The following is a 21,315-nucleotide window of genomic DNA, read 5'->3' on the forward strand; positions in this document are numbered from 1 at the left end:
GGCCTGCCCCACCCTCACTCGCTGTATGACCTTGGGGGGTTGCCCACCCTTTCTGCTGCTCAGTGTCCCCATCTGTAGAATGGGGATACTGAGAGTATCTGCCAATAAGAACTCTGCATGCTGGCCTGGAGACAGCAGGTCCCAGCCCCGAGGTGACGGCAGACACAGAAGCAGTTCCACTCAGGCTGCTGGCCCTTCACCCTACCTCAGAGCCTCCTTGGGCAGAGGAAGGCCTCCAGGGCCCCAGAGGGGCCGTTCCCTTCATCCCCCTCCCATAGCACGAATTGAGCTCCTACTCCTGTCATCATTCTGCCAGCTGCTCCCTAAGCATCCCATAAGCCCCAGGGCCACAGAGGGAGGGTGTCTTCTCCCGCGAACAGACAGTGGGGGCTCTGGCATAGGACCTACACAGGCTATGGGCCTGCCCTGCCCGAGGAGTGGACGCTGGGCTGCCCCCTGATGTTGTCTGGGAGGTCAATACAGAGGGGCCCAGGCAACTCTGTCCTTCCAGCACCCCACCAGGCCATGGGAGGCCTTCACCCCGCTCCTCTCCCTACAGGTACTCAAAGCTGTCAGACCCGGCCAACTGGCTGCATATCAACACCACCAACGGGCAGATCACCACAGCGGCTGTCCTAGACCGCGAGTCTGTCTACATCAAAAACAATATCTATGAGGCCACCTTCCTGGCCGCTGATAATGGTGCGTCCTGCTCCAGGAGGCAGCTCGTGGGGAGCCTCTGCTATGGGTGTGCGAGGCCGTGGGGAGCCTCAGCTGTGGGGCCTGAGAGGCCATGGGAGGTCTCAGCTGTGGGGTGTGAGAGGCCGTGGGGGAGCAGGGCAGCACAGGGTGCTGTCGGCTGTCATTCAGAGCCTCAGTTATCCACGTGGCTGGCGCAGCCCATCGTCCCCTACTGGATGCACACCATTCAGTGGCTCACCGAGTCACTTGTCAGTGGGGGCAAGAGGGTGGCAGGCAGGCCAGAGGGTGTCCCGGGGTGTCCTTGACCCTGCAACCCCAACCACTTCTCGGCTTCTCCTTCTGTTACCTGTGGCAGCTGAGTCAGATCCCTGGTTGTCAAACGGATTCAGACCTGTCCTGGCCAAGGACCTCACAGGCTGACCACAGGTCAGAGGGGACCGAGTGGCTAGTCCAACCCATACCCCCGCCATACTGGGAGTCCACCCCTCAAGGCTCTGACCCAGACACAGCCCTCCTGCACCCTCAGTCAGAGTAGGGAGCAGGGGCTGGGGCCCAGAGGCACTGGTAGTGGGGGAGGCTCACATCAGAACCTGGGCCCAGGACAGGTAGAGGGGCCCCAAGGAGCCTGGTGTGGAGGGGGAACAGGCTGAGCAGAGGAGGGGCAGGGGAAATGAAGGTCCCAGAGCACTTGGGTCTTTCTGAGAAACTCGAACTGGTGTCTTCAGGAGCTGAGAGCTTGTGGCTCTGGGAGCCCACCCGTCCCTGGACAGGCGCCTGGAGCTGGGGCATCCACAGCCTTCCCACTGCACTGCTGAGCCCATGGGCCATCAATGCAGAGGGGAGATGGGGAGGCAGGGCAGGCAGGAGGGAAGGTTCCAGAACCAGAGTGCAGTCCCAGCACCACCTACTGACTTGACCCTCCATGCCCATTTCCTTCTCTGCAAAGTGGGGCGACTAGATGAGAAAGTGACGTTAAGTGCTCGTCACTGCCCTGGCGCAATAGAAAAACACACGGACACCCGTTTTTGGCTCCTCCTGGGTTAAGGGGTCCGCTTGCGCCTCTCCCGCCTGAGTGCTGATCCTCCATCTTCTTTGAGCCTTTTCCAGAGGCAGGAGCCACGCACGTCACGTAAATGAGTTTGGAGGTGCTTCCTGGAAGATTCAGAGACATCTGTTGGGTGTATTTTTTTACACCTTCTGCCTGCCTCGGCCGAAAAATGGGGCTGTTCTTATAGACCCTGGGGGCCTTGCTGGGGAGGGGGGGGCAGGAAAATGCATGGGGAGGGGCAGGGAAAGGCTGACCCTGAGAAGCCCTTGGGCTTGGAAAGATGGCAGGGATGGCGCCCCGCTGCCCAGCATCCTTGAAGCCGCCCAGGGCCCCCAGCGAGGCGGGCCCCTGAGTGTGCGGCTGTGATCTTGGGCACAGCTCTGAGCTTGGGAGTGTGTATCAGTCCAGGGCGTGCCTGTCGTGTGGTTGTGTGTGTGTGTGTGTGTGTGTGTGTGTGTGTGTGCAGCTGGAGTGGAACTGCGCCTTGGGGGTGGCTTTGTGCTGTGTGCGGTTGAGGGGCTGGGATGGCAGGTGTTGGTACAGGTGGGGTCCAGGACTATGGCTATGGCTGCATGTCTGCCTGCGCTGAATGTGTCTGTGTGTCTGTCCTGCATCCAGCCGTGTGTCTGTGTGTCTATCCTTCATGTGTGACGGTGAGACCATCCGTGTGTCCCTGTGTGTGTTGAGTGTGGTTGTCTGTGTGTCTGTCCTGTATGGGGCGTGGCCACGGCGCGCCAACAGTGACCGTGTGTGCATGTCTGTCCACAGGGATCCCCCCAGCCAGCGGCACCGGGACCCTCCAGATCTACCTCATTGACATCAACGACAACGCCCCTGAGCTGCTGCCCAAGGAGGCACAGATCTGCGAGCGGCCGGGCCTCAACGCCATCAACATCACGGCGGCCGACGCAGACGTTGACCCCAATATCGGCCCCTACGTCTTTGAGCTGCCGTTCATGCCGGCCACCGTGAGGAGGAACTGGACCATCACCCGCCTGAACGGTGAGCCCCTTGGCTGAGCATCCCTCCGCCAAGCCCCTGGGAGAACCAGGCGGGGCTGGCACAGCCCCAGGGGCCACAGTGGAGGTGGGGATGGCCCGGGAGGCCCTGGCCCTCCTGCAGGGCCCCCACAGTGTTCACTCTGCTCAGGAGGAGGCCGTGCCTGGAGCCCCTGATTCCCACCTTTTACGCAGCACAGTCCCAGCACCCTTGCGGCACAACTTCGTGCTTCTGACAGCTTCCTGGGCCAGCGATGGGGCCTGGGCCTGCCTGGTCTGTCTCCTTAGATATTTTCCCAGCCTCGATTTGTCATCTGAAGGGTCGCAAAGCTCTGAGGTTTTAGTGGCATCGTGGAAATGCCCTCACCTCACCAATGCCTAGTACCACTGTTTTCAGAAGCATTTTGCCGACTTTATGGGCAAGATTACTGTTTCCTCCTGCATCTTGAGTGTTGGAGGACACTTTCCCCACATTCACTGGCCTTTTTATTTCTCCTGTGATCTGTTCAAGGCCCTTGCCTATTTTTCTCTGTGGGCTGTCTTGTCTAATGGATTTGCTAAAACCTTCCCCCGGAGAAAGTGAGCCTTCGTCCCACCTGGTGCAATCGCTTCCTTTTCTTGCATTGCCAGTACCGTTCAGTTTTGTTTATGGTGGTGGTGGTGGTGTGTGTGTGTGTGTGTTGTATGTCTGTGCATGTGGTGTGTGTGGTATGTATGGGCCCTATTTGTTGTATGTTGTGTGCTGTGTGTGGTGTCCTGTGTGTGTTGTGTGCTATGTGTGTATTGTGTATGTGTGCTGTGTGTTATGTGTGCTGTATGTTATGTGTGCTGTGTGTGCTGTGTGCTGTGTGTGGTGTGTTACCTGTGTGTGGTATATGTGCTGTGTGTGCTGTGTTACATGTGGCATGTGGTGTGTGTGCTGTGTGTTATGTGTGCTGTGTGTTATGTGTGGTGTGTGGTGTCTGTGCCATGTGTGCTGTGTACTGTGTGTGGTGTGTTACATGTGGCGTGTGGTGTGTGTGCTGTGTGTGATGTGTAGTGTGTGTGGTATGTGTGCTGTGTGTTATGTGTGCTGTGTGCTGTGTTACATGTGGCGTGTGGTGTATGTGCTGTGCGTGATGTGTAGTGTGTGTGGTATGTGTGCTGGGTGGTATGTGTGACGTGTGTTACGTGTGGTGTGTGTGGTGTGTGGTTTATGTGCCATGTGTGCTGTGTGGTGTGTGTGGTGTGTGGTTTATGTGCCATGTGTGCTGTGTGGTGTGTTACATGTGGCGTGCAGTGTATGTGCTATGTGTTATGTGTGCTGTGTGCTCTGTGTGCTGTGTGGCATGTACGTGTGGCATGTGTGGCATGTGTGCTATGCACCTGGTGTGTGGCTGTTAACCAAGCCCGCCTGGGACCTCCACACCACCGGACGTGTGGTCTTGTCCTCTGACGTGTGCTCAGGACGGAGGCCGCTCACGGAGCACCGTCTCTTGCTCTGGCCAGGTGACTACGCCCAGCTTAGCCTTCGCATCCTGTACCTGGAGGCAGGCATGTATGACGTGCCCATAGTCGTCACGGACTCTGGGAACCCCCCACTGTCCAACACGTCTGTCATCAAAGTCAAGGTGTGTTCATGTGACGAGAACGGCGACTGCACCACTGTGGGTGCAGTGGCTGCGGCTGGCCTGGGCACCGGGGCCATCGTGGCCATCCTCATCTGCATCGTCATTCTGCTCAGTGAGTGCACGCAGCGTGGCGGCCCTCCCGGGGTGGCGGGGGGGGCTGGGGTCATGGGCACAGCAGCCCTCCCGGGGTGGCGGGGGGCTGAGGTCATGGGCACAACGGCCCTCCTCGGGTGGTGGGAGGCCAGGGTTGTAGGCCAAGGGCTGGGGTCACAGGCACGGCGGCCCTCCCAGGGTGGCCGGGGACCAGGGTCATGTGCCAGGGGCTGGCGTCATGGGCACAGCAGCCCTCCTGGGGTGGTGGGAGGCCAGGGTTTTGGGCCAGGGTCACTAGCACGGTGGCTCTCCCAGGTGGCAGGGGACCAGGGTCATGGACCAGGGGCTGGGGTCATGGGCACAGTGGCCCTCCAGGGGTGGCAGGGTGTTGAGGCCATGGGCACACTGGCCGTCCAGGGGTGGCAGGAGGGTGGGCCCCACAGCAGACATTTCTCAGCGAGGAACCCCTCAGAAAACCATTTAACTTGACTTCACGATAAAGTGTCTCTCGTTAACTGTCAATCTGGGTGCAATGCCAGCTCGATCCAGCCACTTAGGGTGTCTCCAAGGGCCGTCTCCTTCCCGCCTCTCCACTCAGCCTTCCAGAGGTCCCGTGTCTGAGGCTGGCTCCCCTAGATCCCTGCGGGCACCCCCACTGGTGGACAGAGACCCTGGCCCCACCCAGTCCCTGAGCCTCTGGGTATTCCAGCCTCAACCACAGGCACTTCTGGAGCCCAGTACTGGCCAGGAGCGGGTGTGCTCATTAGCTCTGCCCAAGTCACATGCCCCACCTGTTGCTTGGTTCTCCAGACAGGAGTGGGGCTGGGGGTGGGCAGAGGTGCTGGAAAAACAATCCCAGAGGTACCCTCCCTTCTGGACAGTCGCCTGTTGCAACCAGAGCCCAGGCGGGGGCCACTCCCCCATCCCAAACCCGAGGCTCCGAGGGTTATCTGTTCCACACCTCTTCCTTCTTCCGGGGTCCCTGCCCAGACACGTTGTGCCTACAGACACCCCCTCCCCACCTAACGCCTCACCTCCTGCTTCTTGAAAAGTGACTGCCACAAAGACTTGTGGATGGGCCACCTGCTCCGCTCTGTGTCCCATCCTGCTTCCTCGAGCAGGATCTGGGAGGAGGGAAAATAAGTAGAGGATTAGATTGGATTGATGGATTGGATGGGTGGATAATAGATATCTCAAATAGCACCCCAGTGTTAGGCAGGGGTGGGAGAGAGAACAGTTGGGCCTGTCCAGCTCTACCTTGGAAACTGTTGGACGTGTGTGTGTGCACATACACTCAAATATGCAGACATGCACCACAAATGTGTGCACACATACATGAGTTCACATTGCACACACGTGTGAGCACACCTGCACTCAGGAGCACACACAGACATATGAAGCATACACATGTGCCCCCGCACAAACAGCATACTTGTGTACATTACATGCATTGTGCGCAAACCTCTGTATGTATACATTTGTGCATGGTGTACAAGGCACATGAGCCATACACGCACACACACATTTGCACGCACCACAGACATGCACACATACACATACACACTGCACGTACACACCTGCATGTACATGATCACACATGTGACACACATGTGCATGCAGGTATACTTGTGTGTACACACACATGCGCACACAAGCACAGCTGCTCACGACACGCCCCTGCCCACAGCCATGGTCCTGCTCTTCGTCGTGTGGATGAAGAGGCGGGAGAAGGAGCGCCACACAAAGCAGCTGCTCATTGACCCCGAGGATGACGTGCGAGACAACATCCTCAAGTACGACGAGGAGGGGGGAGGCGAGGAGGACCAGGTGAGTGGGCACGCGGCCAGGACCCGCCCCACATGCGGGCACTCACCCCACACGCCTGTACCTGCCCTGCACACCGGCACTCGCACAGGGCTTGCTCTCAGGATTTAACAATCACGTTTTGTCCTCCTTCCTGGTGTGAATGCACCGCATGACCTCGTTAGGTACTCAGGGAAGGTGGGCACGGGACACCTGTGTCTTCCCAGCCCTTGGCTCCCCTGCCCACGGCCACATTCTCAGATGCCAGCCTGGCCCTGGGTCTGCACCTGCCCCTTCCACCCACCATCACCCTACCCTCCGACTTCCCATCAGCCTGGTTCTCCTAGGTGGAGGCGGGGAGGGGTGGGAGGGAAGAGGACAGCATGGCCCTGCCCTGGCCAGGGGCAAGGGAAGGACAACACAGCCCTGTGGTGGTGGGGGGGCACCCAAGGCTGCGGGGCTGTCAGGGTACTAGGACACCAAGGGTGTGGACTAGGAGACACTGCCCAGTTTGAAACTGGGCTCTGCTATTGGCTATGGGGAAGGACCTCTTACCCCCTGCCTGCCCCACTACCCATGCTGCCCCTCTGATTGGCCCTGTCCCCCAGGACTACGACCTCAGCCAGCTCCAGCAGCCAGAAGCTATGGAGCACATGCTCAGCAAGGCCCCCGGGGTTCGGCGGGTGGACGAGAGGCCGGTGGGCGCAGAGCCCCAGTACCCAGCCAGGCCCATGGTGCCTCACCCTGGGGACATCGGTGACTTCATCAACGAGGTGCGTGCCTGGGAGGGGCCCAAGCAGGGTTGAGGCAGGCCTGGGTGGGGAACACCAACCACATGGCACCAACGCCCAGCCAGGTGGACCACTGAGCCATCGTGGGCCCCAGTACCTGCCTGAGGACCACACATCCCACCCCACCCAGGCAGGACTAGCACTGGGGGATCCTTTGTGGATGTATGAGGGATCCTGAAAGCCCTTCTCTGACCTCACCTGTGTCTGAAATTCCATGACTCGTGAGGCTGCAGGCCTCTTTCCACGGCCAGCACAGTCCACCTCCCCAGGCATCTTTGTCCGCTGCCCCAGGCCCACAGGGGGAAATGCCACTCGAAGGGACTCCTTGGCCCCAGAAGATCAGGGGTGAACAGAACTCTCCTCCCCATTAAAAACAAATTCTGTGAACTCGGACAAAAGCCGTCCCCAGTGCACGGGGCCTGGCTGCCCTGGGAGCGAGCAGCCATTCAGGCCAGGCGTGAGGTGGGGGCAGACAATCTCCCATCCGGCCTTGTCTGGCAGAGGGCCGTGACCCCCACGTGGTGGGCACAGGGCCTTCTCACAGCAGATGTTCACTAAGGCTCCGTGGCTGCGTGTGCTTCGGTAGCAGCACGAAGCTAGTGAGGTGGTGGTAACACCTTTTCGGAGCAGAGCTGCAGAAGTGGAGCCGTGGTGGACACAGGATCATGGCTGTGATGCTGGACTTTTGGTCGATGGCCACTGGGAGACATTCCCTGCCTCTACTCCCGTCCCTGGTGCCCCAACAGAGAAACTGAGGCCCAGACACACCGGGAGCGAGCCCCGGCCTCAGGTACAGCCCAGGCCAGCCTTGGTCTTTCTCCCGCGGCCCCTGCGCACAGGTGGCGTCCTTCCTGAGCAGTGTCTGAACTCGTGGCCTGGTACCAGTCCCAACATGGGGGCTTGGAGGCAGCTCAGCATCCATGTCCCAACAAACACCCTGCCCAGCCTTTAATTGTCCCCCTTTGTGACAGAAGCTTAAAACGTCTACTTGCAACTTAGCCAGAAAAAAAAAAAGCAAACCCCTTGCCATTGAGTCAATTCCACCTCATACTGACCCCATGAGTTCCAGGATAGAGCTGCTCCATAGGGTTTTCTTGGCTGTAATCTTTACTGAAGCTGATCACCAGGACTTTTTTCCACTGTACTGCTACGGTACTGCTAGACGGGTTCAAACCACCATCCCTTAGGTTAGCAGCTGGCTGAAAACCACTATGCCACCCAGGGACCAACTTATCCAGAGAAATACCTTTGCTTCCTTCTTCCTTTGTTGTAAAGCAAATAAAAGAACAATTTGTACCAGGCAATGAGAGACTTTTCCCAACAAGTTGTTTCCCTGGTAGTTAATATCTGAGCAGCTACAAGTGTGTCTCACGTGTGGGCTCTCAGCAAAGTGTCATGTTCCTGGTCTTTCATGAGCTGGCGTTGGTCCCTGTGGTTTTGACCACCTGGCCTCCGATACCAGCTGTATTTTTTAAAGGGGCTTGGGCAACACATATCTCAGCCTATATTGGAATCTAACTTTGAAAGAATTCATTTAAATAGTATATAAGCATGGGAGGGATTTAGTACAAATATAAAGAGATTTCTAAGAACATTCCCCAAAATAGATCATGTCCTGGTGGCAAATGAAATTTCTACAAATGCCCAAAAGCTGATGCTTAGACCACATTTACTGTCTACACTGTAATAAAATTTTTAAAATCACAAAAAGTAGGTCCCCTGATCTATATTTAAAAGCCTGCTTCTAAATAAATAACTCTTAGAGGAAATTAAAAATGGAAACTACAAGTCATTTAGTACTGAATAATGACAGCAGCACCCCTCCCAGGAGGAGGAGGTTGAGCCAAAGCAATTCTCTGAGGAAAATTCGCAGTCTGAAATACATTCATAGAGAACTGGAAAGAATGAACACAAAGGGACTAAACTTTAAACTCAAAGAGTTAGAAAAAAAGAGACAGCAAGATAAATCCAAAGACAAATATCCCCAAGAAGGAGGAAATTAATAAAGGCAGCTGTTAATGAAGTAGGAGACTCCAAAGGCAGCAGAACCCAGTCAAAGAAGATGGTGGCTGGCCTCAAAGCCGACAGGTCTGGGCAATTCCACCTCAGACCTTGTCCCGCCCGCCAAAAAAAGATTGCACAGACTGAAGCTCTGGCTCTTCCTCTCTCTAAAAAGACGAGGGCTCTTGAATCCTAGTGAGAGGCCATCTTGTCTTTGTTTATTCCCAGGGTCTTTGAGAAATTGTTTTCAGCAGAAGGGATTTATATTGAAATGGCACATAGTATTAATTAGCTGAATCCCCTCCTTCTGGGGTGCACAGGAAAGACTTAAGAGCCTTTTGGAGACTGCAGACTTGAGAGGGGTGGGCTGGCTCCTGTCTTGGTGGGTAATTTGGAGACTCAGTCCTGCGAAGCTAGCTAAAGCAGCAGGGGCTCCAGAAAGTAGGGCTGACCTTACTGGTGATACCCCAAGGTCCCTAAAAATGGAGGAGCAGTGTGGGCAGCAACAAAGCCTGACCCACCTCTACAGATGGAGGACTCCAGACTGCACCTGGTGGGCCCCCTAATTTCCATCCCTCAGCTCGAAGCCCTCCAATCCACAGCTGCCCGTTACAATCCACCCATTTTGACTTCCTTAAACCGAAAGACACAAATCGGCAGGCAGGGAGCTGTGGGTACATTTCTTCTGCCCACTGGTGTTTATTTTGTTTGAATTAGTTTCTGATCTTAGCCTGGGTTTCCCCAAATGCGGACACAAGGACAAAGATTCCAGAGCCTGGGGCCCCAGGAAGTATCAGTTAGGAGAGGGGAAAGGAAGCAGGAAGGGGAAGGAGCCAAGGAGGCACAGCATCATGCCAGAGACCACTGCAGGCACCCGATCTCAGTTCTGCTGGGGACTGCCGAGAGCCAGCGTATGGCATGCCCCTCAGAGCCGTGCCGCCCAGGGAGAAGAGAGGCTAGGGTGGTGATCCACTCCTGGGGTCCCTGGTAGAGGGCTGCTCCCAGTGGCACTCTTAGCCGGCCACATGGGAAGCAGAGTGCTGGAGGCCACGGTCCCTCACAGGAGAGAATGTAAGTGCTGGCGGTGGAGGTCTCACCAGTGGGTACTACAGGGGCGAGGATGTGGGGGCAGGGCCTCCAAGGCACCTCCTACTTTGCCAAAATCTGTTCTTGTGAATGTTTAACCCCAGATTTCCAACTCCTGCCCACCCTAGGTTCATACTCCCACGTGGTAACAGTCAGCTAGATGGAGAACCATCTTCCCCTCAGGAAATACTGAAGCCTAGCCACAGGCCCCACCCAGCCCACTTGCCTCATTATGGGCATTGCTGGCATTTGCGTTTGCTACCTCCTGCACTCTCCAGCCACTCCATTTTCCTCAACTCCCTCCCCTTCTGATTCTCTGAAATGCCCCTAAGTTAAACAGAGGGGGCACTTACTGAGCACCTACTATATACCTCCTATATTAGGAAACCCTGGTGGTATAGTGGTTAAGTGCTACGACTGCTAACCAAAGGGTCAGCAGTTCGAATCTGCCAGGCACTCCTTGGAAACTCTATGGGGCAGTTCTACTCTGTCCTATAGGGTCACTATGAGTCGGAATCGACTCGATGGCACTGGGTTTGGTTTTTTGGTTTTATATACAGGTCCTACATCATCCTTTTCCCACCCTACCACCCCAGCTCCTCTTCTGGGCTCCCCTTTCTGTTCCATCAGACCCTCCACTCTAACCCCACGTCTGTATGAACCCAGGGCCTCCGTGCCGCCGACAACGACCCCACAGCACCCCCCTACGACTCCCTCCTGGTCTTCGACTATGAGGGCAGCGGCTCCACCGCAGGCTCCGTCAGCTCCCTGAACTCGTCCAGCTCTGGAGACCAGGACTACGACTACCTGAACGACTGGGGGCCCAGGTTCAAGAAGCTGGCGGACATGTACGGGGGCGGCGACGAGGACTAATGACCTCACGCCCTCAGACAAACTGAGGAGCCGCGCGGGACGCCGGCGACGGGACTGGCCCGAGGGCAGCTGGTGCCCACCGCGGACTGTGCGTTAGTGGTGTGTTAGGAGGACCCTGCCCGCCCCACACTGAGCTGTCTAGCATGAACACTTCGCGCCTGCCCGCCCGCCGGCGCCGGGGCCCCTCAAGGTAGCCGACGGAAGGAGAGCGAGAGGCACTCTGTCTTAACTTGAATTTCTTAGAACAGAAGCACTGTTTTTAAAAAAATGAAAGTGCCTTTTGGTACATGTATCCGATCCCCTCAAACTCAGGAGTGACTAAAACAAGCAGGCAGACCAAGCTCCCACCACCCCGCGCCCCAGCCCAATCGGCATCCCTGCCCCAAGCGGCACCCCAACCCTGAGTATCACCCCAACTCTGAGCAGTGCCCCAGCCCCATGTGGCACCCTGGCCCTGAGTGTCACCCGAGCCCCAAATGGCACCTGGCCCTGAGCGTCACCCCAGGCCTGAGCATCACCCCACCCCCGAGCATCACCCCAGCCCTGAGCAGCACCCCAACCATGAGCAGCACCCCAGCCCCAAGTGTTACCCCAGCCCTGAGTGGCATCCCAGCCCCAAGCATCACCCCAACCTTGAGTGGTGCCCCAGCCCCGAGTGGCACCCCAGCCTTGAGTATCACCCAGCCCCGAGTGGCACCCCGGCCTTGAGTATCACCCAGCCCTGAGCATTACCCAGCCCTAAGCATCACCCAGCCCTGAGCATCACCCAGCCTTGAGCATCGCCCAGCACTGAGTGGCACCTCGGCCCTAAGTGTCACCCCTGCCCAGCCAGCCCCAGCTCAGAAGGCATAAATTAAGGCATGGGGAGAATGGTTTTGTTGGGTTTTGTTTTTATTTTTTTATTTTTTGGTCTTTTAGTAAGAAAACAGTGGCTGACTAGTTTAACAAAATTCACCAAGAAAAATTAGTTTGGGGCTCCAACCCGAACAGAGTCCTTCCCAAGTCCTCACCCTTCACTGCGTTCAGCCAGCATCTCCCGAGACCACACTCCAAGGGTCCAAGGCCAGCAGGGGGCTGGAAGCTTAGCTTTCAGCTCCAGCAGCAAAGGGCTCCCCAGGGCCAGGCAGGCTCTCAGTGACCCCAGGAGCCAGTGTGGGGGTGTGGCTGCCCCCCAACTCTGGGTGCTCAAATATGAGGCAGGCAGGGTTCCACAGACAGTCCCACAAACTCCCGTCTCTGCACTTCCCCCATCTCTGAGGTCCCCTCACACCACCTAAGGCCTCCTTTGCCACTATTACTGCAAATGCCGCCCAGACCCCAGCCTCCTGGCTCAGGAGAGAGCATTTTCCCCAGCATCAGAGCCCACATGGCCAGAAACCCATCAGGTCAGACTCACACGGGACCCTCCCCTGCCTTGAATACACCCAGACACCTCTGTCCCTGTGGGGCTGGACCACATCCTAGGACAGCGGAGGCCTGTAACCACTCTAACATAGGGTCAGTGACCACCTCTTGGTCTTTCCTCCAGCCCCAGCCACTAGGACCTGAGTTACTGCTTTTATGGCGGAGGCCCATCAGCATTCTTGCTGTCTGCCCCACTGCATGTCTGGACAGCAGGCCCCGAGCGTGTGTGATGTCTGACTGCTGCCTGGTGGCTTTGCGTTGTCACCCCCATAGTGTCACTGCTCCCTCGGTGGGTGGGTTCCGTGGGACAGTGGAAGATGCTGTGAGGACCCCTGGGAGGCTCCGAGGCTGCGCCTATCACCGAGTGAGAAAGCACCCCATCTGTGCCTATGGGCGGGGAAAGGGGTGTCTCTCCAGGGACCGCTGGATGTGAGGGCATTTCAAGGACCCTCGTGCTGTGTCTGTGCTCGGCAGCGGCCCAGGCCAGTGGCAGTGAGGGCTCCCAGGAAGGGTGCCAGCCACCTGGGCAGGAGCTGACTTCAGGTCCCTTGGGAGGGAGAATCACCACGTGGGCCTCGGCCACACCTGCTCCCTGGTGTCAAGAGACGGGGTGCCAGCTCCCCCGTTTTCCACCGGGGCTGGGATCTATGGCCTCCTCAGCCACGGGCCTCCCCCATTATGTCCATCCCCTTGGCCAACAGCCTTGGCGAAAGGACACACAGGGTTCTTCCCCAAACAACATGTATCCCCCCAGTGGAGCTGGCATCATGTGCTCAGACATGTGGCCCAGTGCAGCACCCAGTGATGTGCCCAAGGAATGGAGAGGTGGACAGAAAGGACAGGGTGGCCATCGCCAGGCACTGGACCTGGGGGCCTCCTCAGGGCCCATACTCCCTGCAACGCAGATGGCTAGCTCCTCCGGGAGACCGGCCTTCCCCAAGGGGAGGGGGCAGGCAGGCCTGTCTCAGCCATGCTATGCAAATCACTCGGGTCCAAGGGCCACTGAGAACTGTCCTAGGGGCCAGGAGCCATCTGAGGGGCTGCTGCGAGTCTCTGTGGCTGAGGGCTAGGGCTGGTGGGTATAAACTGAAATGCTCTGTTTCGTTTGTTTTTGAGAAGTCATCCTTCAGTGGAATTTTGAACTGAGGACTCTGAAAGACTGTGACCTGGGGCTGGGTGGGTGGGGATTCCTCTCTGGAACCCCGACATGCCTTTGGGCAGAAGTGCCCAGCCCACTCAGGACTCAGCATCAGACACAAGCGCCCCCAGCTCCTGGGGGGCCAGGAGCCCCTGCTGCCCTTGCACACCGCTCTGCCCTGCAGGGTAAGAGTTCACCATTTCCTCTGCCCCATCACGGCTGGGCCTGTGCCATTTTGCCGGAGATCCCGCGGGCTGAAGCTGTGGCAGCAGTTGGAGGGAGCCAGGGGGCCTGGTCATGTCCGTACCTGCCTTCCAGAGAGCTGGCTGGCAACCCTGTCCCCTCCCCACATGGGCCAGCACCTGGGGGCCAGAGGAAGAAAAGCCCCCACCCCCTCCCAGGCCTCCTTGCGGCTCATTGGAGGCCAATGACTTAGAGTTAGCCAACTGTACAATCAGTGTCAAACGTCTCTCTTCTGTAGCCTGTCCACTCAACGTATCTGTGGCCGGTGGGCCCGGCCAGAGGAGGGGACCCTGGCGCTGGCAGCCCAGTCGGCGCCACCACGTCTCTTCAGGGGTGTTCGTTCTTCAGACCTGAGAAGCCCACACTGTGGGTTGGCGTGGGGAGCCTATGGGCCCTAGCCACCCGAAGCCTGGCCCCACAGTCCTTCCCTTCCTCGCGTCCTTCAGCACATCCAAAGTGCTGGGCCTCCTGCCACCAGAGGGGCAGGGCTGGGGCTGAGGGGCAGGTCCACAGACATGCCTCAGTTTCCCTACTGTGCGCATGGGCCAACACACGCAGTCCCTCTAGTCAACAACTCCGTTTTCCCCGAGGTAAAAAGTGGAAGGGGGGTGTCTCAATTTCTGGCAAAGTTCAAAGGAATAACACCACAGAACAGAACCCCTCTCCAGCGCACAGCGCCCTGCGAGGCGCCAAGGTGTACATAGACCGGGGACCGCGCGGTGGATGCCCAGAGGGAGCCGCCTTGTGTATAATCGGAACGTGTCTCACTCTTCCTTTCTCTCCTTTTCTCATTCCGGCTTTTCTGTTTGCATGTTTCTTTTGGAGAACGGACAGACTGTGTAGCAGCCCGCATGACTGTGGTTGTTTCGGGGGAAAGAAACCGGAGTGTAGTTGTCCACGCTGCAACTCTGAGCACCGCTCACTCGCGTGCGGTTAGGCAGACATCCCGACTTTTTTTGTAATCGTCAACAGCACAACTATTTTGTATTGTTGTTTGTATCATTTTGTACCAAAAAAAAAAAAAAAAAGGGAAGAGTCAATGTTTTCAGTGTGTTTCCAGTGCCACGCTGTCTCGGTCCGCGCTGAGGAGCGGCTTCGCGGAGGTGTCGTGTGCCGGGCGGGCAAGGCAAGGCGCACTGCTCTGAGGAGTAAATAATAAAGTCCCCTTTTAAATATCGGCCTCAACCTGCCTGGTTTTTCTCCCATGCATTCGAGAAGCGGGCTGTGTGCTGGCTAGAGGGGTTGGTGGTGTCCATAGTGGGCTAGGAGAGCCACCCGCTGGGGCCAGAGGCGAGGGCATGCAGCTGGAGGGGGTGTCAGGGAAGGCTTCACCAGAGGGCTCGGCCACGCTCCCAGGGCCACGTCCCCACCTGGAGCTGGCCGTGTTTCAGGGCCTGCCAAGCCCAGACACCATCCCCTTCTGGACAGAATGTACCTGGAGTTAGTGTCAAGGACAAATTTCAGACACTGAAGGAAAGAGCTGGGTGAGGGGCTCAAGACTTCATTCCCCTTAAACTCAGCACCGACATCGGGTGCCATCTGCCCGGTCACTGGGGAGGGATCTGAGTCACTGGAGGTCCTGGAGCCAAACCAGAGCCAGGTCCCCCACAGCCCACCTCCCCTGGGTCTTGTGAGAACGGCAGCAACGATGCCCCTTTGCATTATGGAGTAGAAACAACCCGGCTCAAAACCCAAAACCAAGCCCACTGCCGTCAAGTCGTTCTGCCTCCTAGCAACCCTGTAGGACACAGTAGAGCTGCCCCATAGGGTTTCCAACACTGCAAATCTTTACAGAAGCAGACCGCCGCATCTTTCTCCCGGGGAGTGGCTGGTGGATTTGAATCACTGACCTTTTGGTTTGCAACCGCATGCTTTAACCACTGTGCAACCAGGGTTCCCCGAAATGACTCAGGTCTCCCCAACGGTTTCATGGGGACCCAGACATCAGAAGAACAAGCAGTGAGGGCCCCAAACCACAATGGCTCCAAACGGGCTTAGAGCCTGACGCACCCTTTCTTCCGAAAGGCGGGCACCGTGGCCTGCCCTGCAGAAGACCGTTCAGGGCTGCAACCTGTGATAGGTGGGGGGTTCAGCCCCAAGGGCTCCCGAGGCTGCACAGCTACTGGCCAGGCCTCTGCCTTTGCCTATGGCTGCATGCAGTGGAGGGAACACCAGAGCCCCCTAGGGGTTGGCCCATCCATACTGCTATGCCCAGCACTCTCTCTGAATGAAACTCTCCAGGGGCCTGCTCAGCTGCACAGTTAGAGGGAGGCGAAGGAGGTGGCCCGCACTCCTGAGTCAGTGCCCACTAGGTCCTGTCATATGGCAGAGGTGGTGACATCCTAGCCCCAGATGCACAGACCTGCAGGCACATGTGTGTGAACACACATGCACACACATTCTCACACATGCACACACGTGCACATTCTCACACATGCACACACTCATGTGCACACACATCTCAGACAGGCACACATATCCACGCATTGTCTGAGTGACCCCCCCCATCCCAGAGGATGTCCATATGCCATCTCAGGGATCCCCAGTGCCAGCACCAAACAGCAGTTTCATCACCCTGTGTGACCTGGTTCCTCAGCTGGGCATGCTCCAGTGCCCTCAGGGCCCTCTGCCCCCGTCCAGCTATCAGGGCTGCACCACAGGGGGCCCAGGGAGGGGTGTCCAGGGTCCAGGCTGGGCCTGCCCTAGGGCAAGGGGAGCCCTAAGCCCTCCCAGCACAATGCCCGAGGGCAGGGAGTCCTCACAATTGCAGGATGCCCCAGGAGTTGGGAGGCATCAGGCAACCCCTCCCAGGGAGAGGTACAGACAAATCACAACCACCAGTAAACCCGTTTGGGCCACCAATCAGCTGTGGAGGGGTCCACGATGGTCATCCCACTTCACAGATGAGAAAACTGAGGCTCAGATAGGTGAAGTCACTGGCCAAGTTTCTTTGGACAGCAGGCAGGGCACGGAATGCTTAAAGTGGAAAAGAGAAGCTTAGGGTATGCCTGATTGGAGGCTGTCAGCTGGGAAGGTAGGCTAAAGAAGTGGGGTATCTTAAGTGATTGATTTGGGGCACACGGTTGGCTTTCTCTGGTTGGCCTGAGTTGGAAGTGGGGGCAGAAATGAGGGAAACCAGGTCCTGGCTGTCTAGGGGGCTGCTGCAGGTCCTGGCTGTCTGGGGGCCTCTGGGCTGGCTGCTGCAGGTGGGGGGCACTGTCCTATTTTTATAGGCAACCTGGTCGTTGTATGTTAGTATTTTCAGTCTTTCACTGTGCAAGCCTCTTGCCCATTTTTTAATTGATTTGTCTTTTTATTAGTGATGTGTAAGAGTTCTCTGCATCCTAGAGCTACACCATCTTGAGCCTTTGAAATGTGACAAGTCCACACGAAATGGGCTGCTGGTGTAAAACGCACACCATCTTTCAAATGCTGTGGATGAAAATGAAGAATGCAAAGTACCTCGAGGGTCATTTTATATTAGGTTATATGAGGACGTGATAGTATCTTGGATTGACAGGGTTAGATAAAATGTTGTTATTGTTGTTAGGTGCTGTTGAGTCAGTTCCGACTCGCAGTGACCCTACGCACAACAGAACGAAACACTGTCGGGTCCTGCGCCATCCTCACAATCGTTGTTATGCTTGAGCTCATTGTTGCAGCCACTGTGTCAGTCCACCTGGTTGAGGGTCTTCCTCTTTTCCGCTGACCCTGTACTCTGCCAAGCATGATGTCCTTTTGCAGGGACTGATCCCTCCTGACAACATGTCCAAAGTATGTAAGACAGTCTCGCCATCCTTGCTTCTAAGGAACATTCTGGTTGTACTTCTTCCAAGAGATTGTTCATTCTTGTGGCAGTCCATGATATAGTCAATATTCTTTGCCAACACCACAGTTCAAAGGCATCAATTCTTCTTCGGTCTTCCTTATTCATTGTCCAGCTTTCACACGCATATGATGTGATAGAAAATACCATGGCTTGGGTCAGGTGCACCTTAGTCTTCAAGGTGACATCTTTGCTCTTCGACACTTCAAAGAGGTCCTTTGCAGCAGATTTACCCAATGCAATGAATCTTTTGATTTCTTGACTGATACTTCCATGGCTGTTGATTGTGGATCCAAGTAAAATGAAATCCTTGACAACTTCAATCTTTTCTCCATTTATCATGATGTTGCTCATTGTTCCAGTTGTGAGGATTTTTGTTTTATGTTCAGGTGTAATCCATACTGAAGGCTGTGGTCTTCAATCTTCATTAGTAAGTGCTTCAAGTCCTTTTCATTTTCAACAAGCAAGGTTGTGTCATCTGCATAACGCAGGTTGTTCATGAATCTTCCTCCAATCTTGATGCCCTGTTCTTCTTCATATAGTCCAGCTTCTCGGATTATTTGCTCAGCATACAGATTGAGTAGGTATGGTGAAAGGATACAACCCTGACACACACCTTTCTTGACTTTAAACCGATCAATATCCCCTTGTTCTGTCCCAACAACTGCCTCTTGATTTATGTAAAGGTTCCTCATGAGCACAATTAAGTGTTCTGGAATTCCCATTCTTCGCAATATTATCCATAATTTGTTATGATCCACACAGTCGAATGCCTTTGCGTAGTCAATAAAACACAGGTAAATATCCTTCTGGTATTCTCTGCTTTCAGCCAGGATCCATCTGACATCAGCAGTGATATCCCTGGTTCCACATCCTCTTCTGAAACTGGCCTGAATTTCTGGCAGTTCTCTGTTGATATACTGCTGCAGCTGGTTTTGGATGATCTTCAGTAAAATTTTGCTTGCGTGTGATATTAATGATATTGTTCTATAATTTCCACGTTCGGTTGGATCACCTTTCTTGGGAATAGGCATAAATATGGATCTCTTCCAGTCAGTTGGCCAGGAAGCTGTCTTCCATATTTCTTGGCATAGACAAGGGAGCACCTGCAGCGCTGCATCTGTTTGTTGAAACATCTCAACTGATATTCCATCAATTCCTGGAGCCTTGTTTTTCACCAGTGCCTTCAGAGCAGCTTGGACTTCTTCCTTCAGTACCATCGGTTCCTGATCATATGCCACCTCTTGAAATGGTTGAACATCGGCTAATTCTTTTTGGTATAATGACTCTGTGTATTCCTTCCATCTTCTTTTTATGCTTCCTGCATTGTTCAATATTTTCCCCATGGAGTCCTTCACTATTGCAACTCGAAGCTTGAACTTTTTCTTCAGTTCTTTCAGCTTGAGAAATGCTGAGCATGTTCTTCCCTTTTGGTTTTTTATCTCCAGCTCTTTGCATGTCTCATTATAATACTTTGTCTTCTCAAGCTGCCCTTTGAATTCTTCTGTTCAGTTCTTTTACTTCATCATTTCTTCCTCTTGCTTTAGCTGCTTGACGTTCATGAACAAGTTTCAGAGTCTCCTCTAACATCCATCTTGGTCTTCTCTTTCTTTCCTGTCTTTTCAACAACCTCTTGCTTTCTTCATGTATGATGTCCTTGATGTCATTCCACAGCTCATCCAGTCTTCGGTCACTAGTGTTCAGTGCATCAAATCTATTCTTGAGATGGTCTCTAAATTCAGGTGGAATGACTCCAAATGAGAAGCAACAGCTGCAAACATCCATTAGTAATCAGAACCTGGAATGTATGAAGTATGAATCTAGGAAAATTGGAAATAGTCAAAAATGAAATGGAACACATAAACATTAATATCCTAGGCATTAGTGAACAGAAATTGACTGGTATTGGCCATTTCATATAGTCTACCATGCTGGGAATGACAACTCAAAGAGGAATGGTGTTGCATCCATCGTCAAAAAGAACATTTCAAGATCCATCCTGAAGTATAACGCTGTAAGTGATACACTTACAAGGGAGACCAGTTAATACAACTATTATTCAAATTTACGCACCAACCATAAGGCCAAAGATGAAGAAATTAAAGATTTTTATCAGCTGCTGCAGTCTGAAATTGATTGAACATAAAATCAGGATCCATTGGTAATTACTGGTGATTGGAATGTGAAAGTTGGAAACAAAGAAGAAGGATGGGTAGTTGGAAAATATGGCCTTGGTGACAGAAACAACGCCGGAGATGGAATGATAGAATTTTGCAAGAAATGATTTTCTTAGATAAAATATGCTATTAAAATTAATTTCATCTGTTTCTTTTTGGTGTTTGTCTTAGTTATCTCATGCAGCTATCAAGTCGATTCCAACTCATAGTGACTCTATAAGGTGGTAGAACTGCCCCATGGGGTTTTGAAGGAACGCCTGGTGGATTCCAACTGCTGACCCTTTGATTAGCAGCCGAACTCTTAACCACTACATCGCCAGGGTTTCCGGTACCAGAAATACCACAAATGGATAGCTTTAACAAAGACAAATTTATTCTCTCAGAGAATAGTAGGCTAGAAGTCTGAATTCAGGGTGCCAGCTCCAGGGGAAGGCTTTCTCTCTCTGTCAGCTCTGGGGGAAGGTCCTTGTCATCAATTTTCCCCTGGTCTAGGAGTATCTAAGTGTGGGGACCCCTGGTTCAAAGGACATCATGCTATTCTCCTGGCTTTTGTTTCGTGGTCGTATGAGGTCCCCATGTCTCTCTGCTCACTTCTCTCTTTTATATATCAAAAGAGATTGATTAAAGATACGATCTAATCTTGTAGATTGAGTCCTGCCTCATTAACATAACTGCTGTTAATCCCATCTCATTAACATCATAGAGACAGGATTTACAACACATAGGAAAATCACATCAGATGACAAAATGGTGGACAATCACACAATACTGGGAATCATGGCTTAGCCAAGTTGACACACATTTTTGAGGGACACAATTCAATCTATAACAGTATGCAGTGTAGCTACTGGAAAAGTTAAAATAGCACATGTGGCTCACATCTGTGGCTGGCGCTTCCTTCCTGTGGGACAGTGCTCAGCTTGCCATGTCTGGATGAGATTGGTCCCTCCAGGCTGTGGCTTGCCATTTGGCTTTCTTCATGATACCTCTAGCTGAGCAGAAATATTTTGTTTTGATGAGGTTTGATTTACTGACTGTCTCCTTTTACAGTCATGCTCTTAGGCCCTAAGAAGTCTTTGCCTACCTCAGGATCGCAGTCTAGAAGCTTCATGGTTTTTGCTTTTATGTTCGGATCTATGATTTGATGGATGCATCTCACATTCACCTGAGTGTGGTGTGTGGTAGAGGTCAAGATTCATCAGCTCCAGTTATTCCAGACTCAGTTATTGAAAAGACTTTCAGAAGTTAACTTCCTTTTTAATTGTGGTAAACATACCTGTAACAGACCATTTGTCAATTCCACAACCTTCACACCTACGTTCCGTGACACTAACCGCATACGTCGTGCCTTTCGGCTGTCACCATCACCTTCCAAAAGTATTATGTTGTCCAGTGGTCAGATGTGAATGTGGGGTGCGGTTTTGCAGCTGAAAGTCCAGCCCCTGGGAACTCAGGGTAGATTTCCTAGGTCTCCTTCCAGAAAGCCCCACGCCAGGCCTCACCCTGAGGTCCTCAGTGACCA

The 21,315-nt window shown here is 54.2% G+C and overlaps 1 protein-coding gene across 1 annotated transcript in view; it reads left to right on the forward strand.

Moving 5' to 3' along the window:
- Window positions 1-11,005, forward strand: part of CDH4 (cadherin 4) — a 710,466-nt gene extending 699,461 nt beyond the window's left edge. Inside the window, exons 12-17 of the mRNA XM_064276304.1 lie at window positions 560-702; window positions 2,519-2,752; window positions 4,237-4,470; window positions 6,139-6,278; window positions 6,863-7,027; window positions 10,799-11,005. Coding sequence (XP_064132374.1) covers window positions 560-702; window positions 2,519-2,752; window positions 4,237-4,470; window positions 6,139-6,278; window positions 6,863-7,027; window positions 10,799-11,005 — 1,123 coding nt within the window. The remainder of the gene's footprint in view (window positions 1-559; window positions 703-2,518; window positions 2,753-4,236; window positions 4,471-6,138; window positions 6,279-6,862; window positions 7,028-10,798) is intronic.
- Window positions 11,006-21,315: the final 10,310 nt, after the last annotated feature.

Source organism: Loxodonta africana, chromosome 24 (genome assembly GCF_030014295.1).
Source record: "Loxodonta africana isolate mLoxAfr1 chromosome 24, mLoxAfr1.hap2, whole genome shotgun sequence".
Lineage (NCBI taxonomy): Eukaryota > Metazoa > Chordata > Mammalia > Proboscidea > Elephantidae > Loxodonta > Loxodonta africana.